The sequence below is a fragment of the Sciurus vulgaris genome, assembly GCF_902686455.1.
Source record: "Sciurus vulgaris genome assembly, chromosome: 14".
Lineage (NCBI taxonomy): Eukaryota > Metazoa > Chordata > Mammalia > Rodentia > Sciuridae > Sciurus > Sciurus vulgaris.
In genome coordinates, this window is record NC_136475.1 from 67,205,940 (window position 1) to 67,221,928 (window position 15,989).

The 15,989-nt window shown below is 31.8% G+C and overlaps 2 protein-coding genes across 4 annotated transcripts in view; one reads left to right on the forward strand and one right to left on the reverse strand.

Annotated features, from left to right (window-relative positions):
* SOS1 (SOS Ras/Rac guanine nucleotide exchange factor 1) overlaps positions 1-15,989 on the forward strand; it is a 121,904-nt gene that overhangs the window by 80,383 nt on the left and 25,532 nt on the right. For all 3 annotated transcript variants that reach the window (XM_079109853.1, XM_079109854.1, XM_079109855.1), the window contains exons 9-14: positions 2,654-2,781; positions 3,570-4,225; positions 12,789-12,870; positions 13,927-14,049; positions 14,320-14,423; positions 15,569-15,791. In XM_079109853.1, coding sequence (XP_078965979.1) covers positions 2,654-2,781; positions 3,570-4,225; positions 12,789-12,870; positions 13,927-14,049; positions 14,320-14,423; positions 15,569-15,791 — 1,316 coding nt within the window. The remainder of the gene's footprint in view (positions 1-2,653; positions 2,782-3,569; positions 4,226-12,788; positions 12,871-13,926; positions 14,050-14,319; positions 14,424-15,568; positions 15,792-15,989) is intronic.
* ARHGEF33 (Rho guanine nucleotide exchange factor 33) overlaps positions 11,170-15,989 on the reverse strand; it is a 114,407-nt gene continuing 109,587 nt past the window's right edge. The window contains exon 19 of the mRNA XM_079109871.1: positions 11,170-11,325. Coding sequence (XP_078965997.1) covers positions 11,247-11,325 — 79 coding nt within the window. The 3' untranslated portion in view covers positions 11,170-11,246. The remainder of the gene's footprint in view (positions 11,326-15,989) is intronic.

A 15,989-nucleotide genomic window follows, 5' to 3' on the forward strand; every position in this document is an offset into this window, starting at 1 on the left:
AGTAATGTGCTTAAAGAAAGGTCATTTATTACACCAAAATTTATTTTAATGTTTATCTAATGTCATGAAAGTAAAAATGATATTTAAAAATAATTTCACAGAAAAGTTTTATGAATGTATACTTTGGGCTTAACAATATTTTTGAGATCCCATTATATTCTATATGCAGAATGTTAGTTAAATGGTAAATGACTCAAACTTGAACATTTTTAGAAAAAATGAAATGCATGTCTAAATGGATTTTTCTTTCATGATTTCTTTTCATTTGTATTAGACTTCTGTATGACATTAGATATGTTTGCCTGGATTAGTAATATAAAAATATCAAGGACTAAGTAGCAAAGGCTCAGTATTCTGCTACTAATGCCAAATCTTTAAGGCTGAAAAATTGCCTTATATCTTATTACTTGAATATCTCTGGCATTTACTGCATAAATTCTCAATTGAATGAAATAATTCACTCTTCAGTAATACCTTTATTAAATTGCCTTTTCTTATATTACCTACTGTGTTTGAAGCCTAAACTTGATAATGTTGATGCCAACATTTTGTTCCCAAAAATTCTGCCAAGACACAGGTAAACAGATTAGAATGATAAGGATGGAAAATACTTTAAGAGATTACCCCAAATCCAGCCTTCAGACTACTAGTAATGTCCACTAAGTAAAAACCTAGAATCTTCCCTTATGTACATCTGGCCACAAGCTTTTTTTAATTGGCCATAGTGAAGAGCAGTAGTACAAGTAAAAGGTATTCGATTTTGGAAAATATCTTTCCGTTTCTATTGGGAAATATCATGTATAGATTTTTCTTTAACATGACTGAATATGTTTTTAAATGCAGATTATGCCTCTGGTGTAAAGTATGGTATATCTTTGGGCTGGGCTCAGTGGCAGAGCACTTGCCTAGCACGTGTGAGGCACTGGGTTTGATCCTTAGCACTGCATAAAAATAAACATATAAAATAAAGGCACGCTGTCCATCTACACCTCCAAAAAAATTAAAAAGTATGGTAACTTTTTAATAATGAATATAAGAAATTTGAATAATAAAAGCTCAGTATTAAGTAGATACTACATTCTGTTTATCATAAAATTATTACATTGTATTAAATGAACATTGTAATGTTACTTCTGAATAACATTTAAACATTTTAAGTACATTATTTTTATAAAAATGGTTTGGGACATTAAGATATTTGTTACTTTTCACAGGTCATTAGAGTGTGTGTGTGTGTGTGTGTGTGTGTGTGCATGTACCTAATTTTTATCAATTGAAGCAAAAAGGAATGTGTTGACCTTGTCACAAAAATTCTTCAAGTGCTGATGTAGTTATGAATGATGAAGCTCATTGAAAAGTAAAATTCTTTATAATTACTTTGAATATTTTATGGTTTTATTTCTCAAGTCTTTTCCTTTATGATAGAAAGTAGGTTTTCTTAAATGATTGCATGAAAGTATCATTAATGTTATTTCTTAACTCTTTGGTAGCCAGAAACTGATTTAGAACATTACTGAACTACTGTCACTTATTGTTACTCATACTTCTGTTAATTGCCTGCTTAAGTTAAAGCTCTTATTGTATTGATCATTCGTTATTTATGAAGTACAGGCTTTCTCTTTGGCATACATAGATATTTGCCACTAAGAGATAACAATCGTGAGTTTCATGAATGTGTATATTCCTAACTTTACTCAATATCAATGTGTTTAGTTTTTCATGACACTAATGTTGTTGCTAATTCTGTAGTAGAACTACAAGGAAAACAACTTACGCATAAGCGTTACCATTTGCAAAGTGCTTTGATTTTTAATATTACCCCCATAAAGGAGGTACAGCAGGCTTTATGTAAGTCTCTTTATATGAGGCTAAGAGATCAAGAACCTTGTCCCAAGGTCACATGGAAATAGAGTCAAAATCTGATCCTAGGAGCTGGGTGTGGTACATGTACCTGTGGTCCCAGTCCTGCTTAGAGGGAGGACTGCTTGAGCCCAGGAGTTCAAGGCCAGCCTGGGCCTTGTCTCCAAAAAAATTTTTGTTTTGATCCTACATTTTGTGTTTGAAGTTCCTCTCCACTATACTGCATCCTTCTCTGTATATTTTTCTTCATTATCATTGTAATACTCTACAACAATAACTAATATAGGAATAGAACCTAAGTCCAAATTCCACACTTAAAAAAAAATTTCATCTATGTGCCTAGTGCTGTGCTAAGTTCTGCAATGTTAAAAGGACAGTTTATGCCTCTTGTTTCTTTTCAGTAATGGGCAATTTAAGAAATTTGCATTACTGCTTGTCAGGTATAATCCATCTTTTAACACTGATGCTCTTGTTTTATGCTTTAATATGGAAAACCTGATTGCATGTTAATTCAGATAGTAATACACAATGAAGAAGATCACTTTTTAAAAGAATTTATTTTAGACACATTAAAAATTATTGTGGGGCTGGGGATATAGCTCAGTTGGTACAGTGCTTGCCTTACAAAGCAAGGCCCTGGGTTCAATCCCCAGCACTGGAAAAAAAAAAAAAAAAAAAAAAAAAAAAAAATTGTGGTAGGAAGCATTGAATGATTGTTATTTTTAATTCTAAAATGGCTTTATTATTTTGTCTGAAACTGTTCTGGTTCAGATTTATCTTTTTGGCTTTACAGCAGTTAGAAGAAAAGAGTGAAGATCAAGAAGACAAGGAATGTTTAAAACAAGCAATAACAGCTTTGCTTAATGTTCAAAGTGGTATGGAAAAAATATGTTCTAAAAGTCTTGCAAAACGAAGACTGAGGTGAATATTCTCACTTTTTAAAGTATCCTCCTTTTCACCCTGAATATTGTGGTGTAAATTCAGGGATCCCAGTTCCCTCCTCAAGTAAACAATGAAGAAAATAGTTTTAGTGACAAGCTTGGTCTTTCAGAGGAAGTGACATCAAAGCCAGGAGAATTTGTTATTGTTTGAAAAACCTTTCATATTTGTGCATTTTCCTTTCATACTCCCAGACAAGACCTCCTGAGAATCAACTGGTAAGCTAAAGGAGAGATAGAGCAAAATGTATCGGGTAGATTTATGTCAGCATCATTGTTCTGTCAAAGTAAAATTAGTAATGCCCTTTATTTTAGGGATTATATAACTCAAAGCATTAATTCAGATAACATTACTTCCACTTTCCTAATTATAATACGTGCTATGTGTTTCTAACTTTGTCATTTAAACACTTCTAAATAATTTACTTTAATCTCTTAAAATACTTTTTTTTTCACTATATTAGGGCTACTTTTTAAATATTTGCATCCTAAATATTTAGTAGCCAAAGTAGAAATAATCATACTGTAGCTGAATTTATATAGTTGAATTTTGTCAGTAGCCATTGTTCTTTTTAGAGCACTGAAAAATTTTTCTGTGTTGTTTTAGTTTCCAAAATTGCATAATTGTGTACCACTAATATATTTGGGGAATTAGTAAACACCTTATCAGTGTGACTTTTAAAAATGTACTTTTACCCTGTCCCTTATTTACATGAATTGTAGATTATCTGTTATCTGTGTACTAATGTAATGTCTTTTCCTTTATCTCAGTGAATCTGCATGTCGGTTTTATAGTCAGCAAATGAAGGGAAAACAACTAGCAATCAAGAAAATGAACGAGATTCAGAAGAATATTGATGGTTGGGAGGGAAAAGACATCGGACAATGTTGCAATGAGTTTATAATGGAAGGTACTCTTACACGTGTAGGAGCTAAACATGAGAGACATATATTTCTCTTTGATGGCTTAATGATTTGTTGTAAATCAAATCATGGGCAGCCAAGACTTCCTGGTGCTAGCAATGCAGAATATCGTCTTAAAGAAAAGTTTTTTATGAGAAAGGTACAAATTAATGATAAAGATGACACCAATGAATACAAGCATGCTTTTGAAATAATTCTGAAAGATGAAAATAGTGTTATATTTTCTGCCAAGTCAGCTGAAGAGAAAAACAATTGGATGGCAGCATTGATATCTTTACAGTACCGGAGTACACTGGAAAGGATGCTTGATGTAACAATGCTACAAGAAGAGAAGGAGGAGCAGATGAGGCTGCCTAGTGCTGATGTGTATAGATTTGCAGAACCTGACTCTGAAGAGAACATTATATTTGAAGAGAACATGCAACCCAAGGCTGGAATTCCAATTATCAAAGCAGGAACTGTTATTAAACTTATAGAGAGACTAACATACCATATGTATGCAGGTAAGAAATATGAAGTTGCCTGTTATTTTGTTTTTCTGCTTATAGTTGATTGTCTACTGTGTGGGTTATTGTACCTGTAACAACCTGAGACCTCTGCATTCTCAGAGATCGTTTTCTTTGGCTAAAACCACCACTTCATATTGCCTTGAAGTTGTATATTTTTTTCTACCACATTTACATACATTATTTTAAACCTGACGGAATTACAGATGAGAAAATGAGGTCACTTGATTAAATTTATCCAGTAAGAAAGCAGGAGAAACAGTAAACTTAATATTATCATCACTGGTGTCTAAAAGTTTTATACTCCTTTATCTCTTTTTTTCTTTCTTCTCTTTTGATCACTGAGATCATAAAATAAGCAGAAATTATAATATACATATATCACCAGAATTGTGCTGGTAGGAAAAATATCCCCACATTGCTTTTTTATAATTCCCATTCCTAAATCTTTAAATTTAGCAATTCTGTTTAAGTATTTCAGCACTTTTTTATTTTCCTTCTTTCTTTTTTTTTTTTTTTAAATAACCAGTGCTACTTAAGAAACGGTTTCACCTTAACAGAGCAACTTTTAGAAATAAACCTGCCCAGATAACCTAGGAAGATTGGTATAGGCAGAATCAAATATTATGACTGAGAAGTAAGGAACATATGTAATGATAGTTTGTAATTTCATTTCTTCTAATGGAATAACATCATCTGTTCTTCAACTTTTAATTTCTCCACATACTAAAAAGTTTGATAACTGTAAAATTTTCTGTGTTGTGAGTATTGGAAAGAGCACTGAACTTAGACTTGGAAACGTCACTCTATCATAGTCCCTTAATGTCACAGAACTCTAGTTTTCCTCTCAAAAATCAACATAAAATAGCTACCTTGGTATGTTGTTAGGCACAGTAAATGGAATAACACCACATGTGAAAACTCTTTGCAAATATAAATGTAAACCTATTTTCAAAGCATTTTTATTATAAAGTGATTATTATAAATTATAAATGATTTAAAATCAAATGTAACTCAGTAACATAAATGCTATTCTTAAGTTGTTAAATGTTAAAATTAACCTCCATCCCCAAACTTCTTTATTGTTCCTTGTAATGTGGGGAGGAGACTAGGGATTGAACCCAGGGCCTGGCACATGCTAAGTAAGTCCTCTAACTTCTTTAAATACATTCCTACTTCTAGAAATGTGTTTCTAGGGAAATTTTTCTTCCATTTTTGAAGTCCTATAAGTGGATTCTCAGTTCTCTCTGGAAATTAGTATAGTATCAGTTAAATTAAACTTTTAAATATATCCATTATATTTATCAAATGAATAAAGAGCATTCAACAATGTTAATCTGTTCAATTTATTAACTACAATCAGAACTACTTATATGGTCTATCAGGGCCACATTACAAGGAATGAAATTAAGTTAAAATAACATTTTTATCAGTAGTCACAAACCATTTTATAAATACAGTCTGTTCATTATCTCCATATCTCTGGGATAAATGAGCCAATGTTATCTTGTTTTGGTTTCAGTTTTTATTTGGCCTCTCACTGGTAGTCCTTTAGCAAACTTTTTCCTTAGTAAAATGATAGTATTTTCCATAGGTTATTTTATAAGCAGTTTGGGTTCTCTGAACACATACCAGTAGCAGTAGGCTGTAGCTAAGACATATTGAATGTAATAAGAGAAGTCTGTGGTTTCAGTTTTTTTGTAGTTTTTCACCTAGAAATTTCTGTAGTCATTATGATCATTTTACTTCAAAAATTTTTATTAAAAAATTTTAGAAAGCACAGGAAATTTAAACAAGTACCCTAATATTTATGTGAAAAAAAATAGGTTTTATCATCTTTTTCCTACATATAAAGTATTTTTAAGAGGTAAGTGTTCGGTAGTTTTTATGATCTACTTATTTAGTTAATGTTCATTAACCTTTTATATTACACTTTATGATCCAGAATAACATGTTAAACTATTCATTTTATCCTAAATATTTTTGGGAGGAGTGGAATTCTTAGACTATTTAGAGTAAAATTAATACTTTTTTTATCCTGTAAGGACAGAATTTTTAAATTATTTTCCTATTAAGCAATGTAAGTGGCAACCCCTAAAGGATTCCTATTGTATCTTATCACAAGTTGGTGGTTGGGACTGTGGTCAGAAAATATGTTTAAATTCTAAATTTTTGAACCTAATTGTTTCTATAAAACTTGATTATTAATTATAAAATTTTTTCTTTAAACTGCTATATTTCATTTCTGATATTTAATAAATAATTGGAGAGCTGCAATTAAATTTATGGGGAACTGTGCTTTTTATTTATTTTTTGAATGAGCACATTGTAAAGCAAACTTAACTTGAACAAGCTGATAGTTTTTCTGTCTTCATTCCTTAATGTGCACAATGCTAGCTAAAGTCTGTGGTCACAGCACTTTTGTCATGGTGTTATTAGTTACTATTGATAATTGTTCTCTCTCTCTCTTATCAATTCTTAGCTTTTGAATAGAATATTTTGCATGGTTTTACATACAATTATTATAACACTTAAGTTTCTAAATTTATAGAACTTTGACAAAGTATTGAGTTTTAAACTGATGAAATCATTTTACTTTTTAAAATAGTTAAATTAAAAAAAATTCCTTCCAGTAATTTCTGGGGGGGGGGGGGAAATGTCAGCTAGTTTTGGAAGTAGTAGGGCTAAATTTTTTGACTTTTTTTTCATTATTTAGAAATATAATTGAATGTTTTATGTCATAAATGTTATTACTAATGTAACTGGAATCCACCAGCAGCTTTCATGAGTTGTATTACACACAAATTTTTGTTAATTATTAGCTCTTTTGAGCTCTTCTGCAAGATTTGTTTACTGATGATATAGAATGTACTTTTAGGAGACCATCTGCTAACTCAGTAAAACAAGAAAGCTGTTATTTTCAAGGTCCCTTCCAGCTGAAATGGACTTTAAGTCCTCCCTGCTGTGATAACAGATCCAGTTATTTGTCTTAAGAACAATTGGTCTACTCTTCTATTACCTTTCTTCAACTTCCCCAAAGAAAAAAGGGATTTTTGTATTGGTTAGTTGGTTAGGAGGTATTTTTATTGTTGAACATACAGTACAGATTGTGACTTACACTGAAGCAAAAGCTAAAGTTTAATTTGCACATTTTTATTATAGAGAATTATAATAAAAGACATTGTATAGAATACATGAGAAAGTTTAATTAATTATATAAGATACCACCTACAGACATCTTTTAGATTATTATAGTTTGGTCAGACATTGTCATAAAAAACAGAAGAGAAACTGGTTTAACCTTGCTTAATTCAGACTTAACTATAGCTTTAGCTAACTTGATTCTTTATTTTAACGATAATCTACAAGAGAGAGCTATAGATCTGTACTGTAAGGAGAGATGTCCAAGCCCTCATTTTGTAGACAAAAACTCATGGACCCTGAAGGTTATATGATTTTCTAGAAACCATATCATCAGCTAATTGCAGAAGAATGTCTAGAAATTAGGTTTCTTGACTCAACATACTTTCTACCATGTTACAGTGATTCATACAAAGTGAAGTTTTTCTTTATTAGAATTTTCAAATTATATATAGTGAAGAATAAAAATAAAGGGAATTGCTTGTTTGAATTGCTAATTATATAAATGCTTGTTCATTTCTGGGCAAACACAGGTCTACTGTGGAAACACAGTTTAACTTTTTTCTGATTGAAATAGGTAAAGATAAGTTCTAACTATAGGTAAACTGCCATTGTAATGCATAGTTGTATATTTAGATCATTATTATCACTCTGTTTTTCAAAAAATCCAGTCATTAGTTTATTGGTGTAGCTTGTTCTGTAAAAGGAAATTTTTCTGGAAAAAAAAAATTTAGGTGAATTAGAAAGTGTATAATTCATGTAAAGGACGGCAGTAGGATCTGATACAGAATCTAATTCATAGCTAGTCTTTCAGCTCAGTGTTTGTGGACATATAGTAATTCATTAACTATATCAGAGCTTTGAGAGATACAGTCCAAACACTGGCAGGGTGGGATAGGAGTGAGAATTATCCAGTTGGGTGAATCATTCTCAATCTGGCAATGGTGTGAAGAGACTATTTTCTTATCTAGAGTAAGCAAACACAAAAGGAAACTAGGAAGTTCACAGAGTTGTTGTGGACAGTAAAATACAAATTAATCATTGAGACCTAAAACAACATGGATAGAGAAAAGGATGGTGGTGGAATATCCAGTTAGCAGTCTCTTAGAAAAATGAGATGACCTTCAGATAAGGATAGTGATTCAGAACTGACATTATGTGGAAAATAAAAGTTTTTCATATTGGAGTATGAGAAAAGGGTGTTTCTCTTGCATGGTGAACTTCACTTTTATAGAAGATGAAATTTAAGAAAATATTTACTGCTATAGCATGCATTCATTCATATATAATGAATATATATATATATATATATGGATCTTCATATAATGAAGGCTTTTGAGTTTGTGTCTTATGTAAGCTCAGTTTGGGTGTTTTAACTTTTTAAAAATCTTTTGAATGATTTTTTGATCTATAGGGCAGTGGTGTTCTATTTTTAAGCTCTCTGATTTTTTTTTTACGTGTTTGTGCGTCAGCATAGCGTCTGTTTCCTTTTTTCAGGAATTCAAGAGTGATTGTTTATAAATCCTTGCTGAGGAGCTTATTGTTTCTTGTAGCTTTTAAATGGCTGTATTAAAGGGAGTATTATCACATGAACAGACATCCTGATTAACAGAGTTGCTATGATGGATGGGGGAGGGGTATTCTTCATATAAATAGCTTTAAATGTAATAAATATTTCATAAATCACACTGGCCTTGCCAAATAAAAGTCAAGTGTCAAACAAAATAAGTACACAAGAGGAAGAATCGGATTTATCACCTCAAATCTTATGTGCTATATTCTGAACACTAATGTAGGAATATTCTGAGTTTGTAGGATTTTAAAGAATTGTACAGTAAAATAAGACAGACGCAGCTAGAAGGTCAGCAGAAAATCATAACCACAGCTTCTGTTTGAAATTATCTATACCTAGCCCAGGGACTTCACAGTAGAGTTGGCAGATTATATTGGGAGGGGAAAGCAGAGAAACTAGTGAACATGATGGAAATCTTAGTGCAAGACTTGAAAGTCAAGTAGTATTACTGATGAGGAAGCAGAAAATAAAATGAACAGAGTTTTTTTGTTGCTTATTGAAATTCATTAGGGATCATGTGTAAGGGTGAAATTTGTGCAATTACCTCTGAGTGAGTGATAATCAGAAAGAGGTTATCAAAGTAGGCTGCTTTTTTATTTTTCTCTATGAATAATTGTTCATACTTATGCTTCAAAGCCAAGTGCAGTTTGGCCTTTGAATTGTTATGTATTTGTCTTCCATTGGTCTCTGAAACATCATTTTAGACTATAGGTAGATAACTGCTACCCCACAGCCAACCAGCACTATGCCTCAGCTTTTATCATTGCTTGATAAATGGAAGTAGGTACTTTGTTTTCTTCAGAAAATTATATGACCTGTCCTTACTGATGGGCATTTTTTACATATGAAATTATTTTAGATCTTTACATCATCACTAAGATAAAGGTCTCCAGTGGTTAATGTGGCATGGTGTATGTTGCAGTCATTGAAATAGAGAAATGCAACAGAAATAAAAATAGTTTCTGGAATATGTATGCTTTTCTGTGTAGAATTTCAAATATAGGCTATGGCCTATCAAATAAATTTTTCATTCATTAACACTTTTTCATTGCTTTAGACTAAAAATAGAATGTACATTAACACAAGCCTGGGAATATAGGTGCCTTTAATTTTTTTTTTTTTTTTTTAAGTACTTAAAGTTTTATCAAGTTTTTGGGGTTTTTTTTTGTTTGTTTGTTTCTGCTGTTTTTTTCTTTCTTCACAAGATTGCTCTTACTTCCAAACTAAAAACAACTTACACTTGAGTCACTTAACACCTACTACAACAGTGATGATTGTGGAGGTGTTTATTTCACTGCCAACTCCAGAAACTCCTCTTCTGAATACAGTGTACAGGAAGGTACAGCTGCTGCTTCCTAAAATCTGGAAGAAGGCTTATCCATAGTTACAAAATCACAGTTAGCCTGCTTGTTTTTCATTGACTTTGTTGCCTTTAACCAAGATTAGCTGTTACAGCTACATTCTGAATTAGTCATTTATGCAAATTTCTATAGTGATTATGTAACTCATGGATTAACTCTATATGTTTAGATCGCACAACTAAGGAAACTTTAAGGGAATCTTTAATCCATGGAGTTTACATTATTGTGGTAGAGAAGAGCACCAAGTCAGCAATCACATAACCCAGGCTCTGATTCCACTCTACTGTGTGAAGTTATATAAGTCTTAGTTACTTCTCTCACCTGCCCTACTCAGCATAAAGAAATCATATGGAATAAATTAGGTGAAAGCTCCTTGAGAACGTTACATAATAGCCTTTAGGAATTGCCTTATCCCATCTGAGTGGTGTGGCACTGAGGCATATCATCAGTTACAAAAGTGCTATTTAGATGAAGCCTGTTTTAAATGGTTTTGGCTTAAGAGGATGAAAAATCTGTTTTAAAATTGTTTGCCTTTAAAAATAGTTTTCATAAAACCTACTTTAATTCACTTAATTACTTTATTCTGTTTTCAACTTAAAAGTACCTTTGATAATCCCACATTTTAGCCTGATTTTGGTTGGCATTTGAGAAGAAATAAATGTGGATGTTGATTTTAAATCTTTAGACTGATATAAACTTTTCTTTTAAAGCAGGAGGGGGGACACTCTAAATTTGGAACACAGATCAGGGATACTTGGAGACCTCTATACTGAGGGTATGGGCTCTCTCCAATAGTGACAGCTCAGTGTCCCTATTGTGGCCACTGCTTTTGCTTCCTAAATACATGCTTTTTAAAGGAGCCTCACCTTACAAATAGATTTGCAGAACAGGAAGAAGATTCTTGAAAGGGAGGATTGTGATGAAACCGATATAAATCTCTGTTTTAAAATCTTGTACAGCCTTCTGTTTTAAAATCTTTTCTTCTGGATGAGACATTAGTCTTTAACTGAGGAACTCTGTAACTGAAGACAAACAATAAAATACCAACAGAAAGGAAATTATTAAAGGATTATATGTATTTAAATTACTTTTATCAGTAACTCATTCCAGCCTCAGAAGCTAAAGGAAAATGGAACATTTAAAACCAATGTACTGTTATTCTGTAAGTTTCTCTTTAACTTAAAAAAGTATTGTAATTTTAAATACAAGATTATCTGGTATTTAAATCAGTTCATTATCTTTTTGGCCACTATACCAATAAATTAGAAGTAGATTTTTTTGTTTTATAATAAATCTGTGAATTTGCAAGGGTAAAAAGGTAACAATGTTACAAATATTTTAGGGTTAAATTTAGAGTGGTTCTTAATCAGAATCAGCTTAAATAAAAATTTTCCAAATACATTCTGATTTTGCTAAGTTCTATGCTAATAAAAGACAATGTATCTCTTTTAAATTTTGATCCACAGTGGGTAGCCTAACAAAAATAAAGGCATTTGTTATCCTTAGTAGAATTTTCCATTAAATTAGACTTTACTAGTCCACTATATAAATAGAAGACTGCTTCCAAAAAAAGACTCAAGTCAATGAACTTTCCCCTCCTCTTATATCTTATAACTAAATGTGGACCTTGATGGAATTTGAATTACAGAAGCGAGTGGGGTTTTTCCCCCTCTTTATGCAAAAGACCAGCCCAGGGCTCTTCTGCTAATGACAACAGCTTTTCTCCACAACTTGGGAGAATACTGTCAAGGACAAACAGGAGTAAGACAGGCCTGGGGAAGGGATCTCAGGTGTGAATGAGAAGTGGGACCTTTCAGGAAAAGGGTTGGAGACACTTATGATTTGAATTCTCATTGTGATTACTTGATACAAAAGGAATTAAAAGAAGGAAATAGGACCAAAGCAATGATTTGTACAATTCTAGTACCTCTAAAGTTTTAATATCTTACGCGTATTTGTAAGCATTTTTCAGAGTTCTAGGTAAGGTCTCTGACAATTAAAATAATTTTAAAACATATTTAATCTACTTTATAAGATTGAATTTCTAGTTGTCCTGTTAACATGATTTTAAAGAAATCTAAATAACTTAACCTAGATGCCAAGATAAACTAACCTGGATGCCAAGAAATTAATAGGTTATTGTTGCAACGTCTTTACAGGGAGATAACCCTGATGGACTGAGATCCTAGTAGCAGGATGCCTTTACCTTTCTCCATTGAACATTGTTGTGGCCAATGATAAGTTTAAGACCAGCTAGACAGTGTGCAGAGAGCAAGAAATAAGTTGATATAAATTTTTAATATCAACGTTTTAACCACTGATTTAGAAAGCACTAAAGCTAGTAGTACAATGCAAAATCCAAAACATTCTCCATGCTAAAACATTTGGGACTTTTAAAATTTACTTTTGATCTCTTTAAAGATGTAAATAATAATTTTAAACATTCTGAATCAAATACTCTAATATTTTTCCTTTTTCTTTTTAGATCCCAATTTTGTTCGGACATTTCTTACAACATACAGATCCTTTTGCAAACCTCAAGAACTACTGAGTCTTATAATAGAAAGGTCTGTTGATTTTTAAATGTTAAAATTATTTTAAAAGAGATTGAGCAACAATCTTATATGTTCAGGAATATGTTGGATGAGCTTTAAATTGTAGTTCATGAGCACTTTTAAAATAAATCCATTTATTTTTACATCATGTTACCTTGATTATTTAAATAAAAATAGGTGTCCTTTTTTAACATGGAAATTTAGTATTTGAAAATTCACATTTATAGAATTAATCACTTTAAAGAATTACGTCGATGTGTATAATTTAGACTCTGGTTTGTTTTTGTTTAAATCCGGGGGGACTTAACCACTGAGCCATATCCCCAGCTCATTTTTATTTTTTATTTAGAGATGGGGTCTGGCTAAGTTGCATAGGGCCTCACTAAGTTGCCGAGGCTGGTTTTGAACCTCTTGCCTCAGCCTCCTGAGCTGCTGGGATTACAGGTGTGCACCACTATGCTCGGCTATATAATTTAGACTCTGGATATTCAATTTTTGATGATTTAGATACTCCAAACTAAGTTATTCAAGTATTCCATAGATTGAGCAAAAAACAACTTGTCAGTAAATATGTTTAATACTATCATCCAGGAGAGTGTTTTTATCCACCCAAAGAGCACTCCACTTTTCAAGCATTGGTTGCCCTTAGAAATTATCAGCTGATTTAGAGTAATTCTACAAACCAAGTTGAACATCAATTCCATAACTATATAGTCATTTATTTTTTTAGATTTTTGCATGCATTTATTACGTTTCTAGTTAGTTTCACCTACAGTCAGGTATTAACCTCTTTTTAAAAATATTATCATTTGCTTTTATAGGAGCCTCACTGGTTTTCATAGATGTATATATCTTTAGTAATTTTTAATAGTATTCTTTTCCTTTTTTAATTTTAACTGATAAAAACAAAATTGTACATATCAATCAACTACCATGTAATGTATCAATATATGTATACATTGCATAATAACAATAATCTCTTGGTTATGTTGGCTAAGTTTTGTGGATTTCTATTATATAATTTGATATAATTAATATTTTCATTAATTTTTTTCTATTTTATGATAGGTTTGAAATTCCAGAGCCTGAGCCAACAGAAGCTGATCGTATAGCTATAGAGAATGGAGATCAACCCTTGAGTGCAGAACTAAAAAGGTTTAGAAAAGAATATATACAGCCAGTACAACTACGGTAAGCATTAAATAATAACTGAAGTAAATGTCTTCTCATACTTTTGTTTCAAAGTTGAAATACATAAGGACCAAAGGAAGAAATTATAAATAATATGAATAAGAGCAGTTATCAGACATTATTCCTAATTAACATAGAATTTTGAAAGTCTTAAGCCACTGATAAGATTATTTTAAATTGACGAGTTACTCTGTTTTTATTTGTATCATCATTTTGATAAACATTTGTGTTTGAGTTCTCATGTAATTCAGTTCTGTGTTAATACCACAGAGTATTAAATGTATGTCGGCACTGGGTAGAGCACCACTTTTATGATTTTGAAAGAGATGCAGATCTTTTGCAACGAATGGAAGAATTTATTGGAACAGTAAGAGGTATGTTTTTCCTAAGGGCTTTGTTTTATATGTAATAAAACTACAATATGGTGACTATCAATTGATGCCATTATTGCTCAATGTTGTTAGAGATGTGGTTTTTTATTTTTTATTTTTTTTATATTTTGTGGTGCTGGGGATTGAATCCAGGGCCTCACACATGCTAATAATAAGTAAGTACTCTACCACTGAGCTACATCCCTTGTCCCCAAGATTTTTATAATAATTACAGCACAATCATTTTAAAAAGTTAAAAATTTTCATCCAACAACATTTAGACCTATAGATTGCTCAATAATCACTCTGTTGACTCAAACTTATTTTCATTTAGCAAATTAATTTATTGGATTTTTTTAGAACTGATTAGAAAAGCCTCAATGAAGCTAAGTTACTTATCTAAAAGTAAATGTACCTCAGGCATGTAGCAACTCTTCTACAATTATAATACCACTTAAGGAGATCTGGTGAAGAGAGATAATCAGAGAGGTGGCAGAAGGTATTATTCTTAGAGTCTGTATTTAACATCACCACTAACCAGACACATGACTTTGGGCAAAATCACTTTGATTCTTTAGATTTCACTTTCCTTGTCAGAAACATGAGGAGCTAGATTTGATGATCTCCAATGTTTCCTTTCCAAAATTCTGTGACTATATGGCTCTAGGATGTCCTAGACTAACTTATTTTTATTCTATTGTACAGCATCAAAATTCATACTTAATATTGGGAACCAGTCCTCTAAAGACTGTTTGGTTTATAAAATATGATGTTAATTAGATTAGTAAATGTGTATAATCTATCAATCTTGTAACCTGTATGGAATACACCTTTTGGGGAAAATATTATAAAATAATATTTTGAACTAAAGTTGAGAACAATAGAGGTGAAAAATCTCTCAAATAGTTTTATTTAGAAAGGATCTAGAAGAATATATGCTAAACTATGAATAGTTTACCAATGTGGAGAAGAATGAGATTGGGATAGGGGACTGAGAGGAGGGAACTTCCAGTTTTTATTTTGATCATTTGAACTTTTAATAGCAAAGATACATTCAGGTATCACTTGTGAGATTTTATACCTTTTTAAAAGATAAACTATCAAATAAGGAGTATTTAAATGTCATTTTTAAATATAATGTATTTCAGGTAAAGCAATGAAAAAATGGGTTGAATCCATCACTAAAATAATCCAAAGGAAAAAAATTGCAAGAGACAATGGGCCAGGTCACAATATTACATTTCAGAGTTCACCTCCCACAGTTGAGTGGCATATAAGCAGACCCGGGCACATAGAGACTTTTGACCTGCTCACCTTACACCCGATAGAAATTGCTCGACAACTCACTTTACTTGAATCAGATCTATACCGGTATGTAATTTGGCATTCAAGCTGAAAATCATTTCAAAAGAGTTAATTATTAAAATGCAGTACTATTCCTATCGTATAGCATTGTTGTAAGATGTGACTGAGTAGTAAATGAAATGTTTAGTAGTAAAAAGACTTGGCAGGCAGTTCTGGTTCTTTCACTCTCTTGGTGTCCCCCAAGCTCTGTTTGAATTTATACCA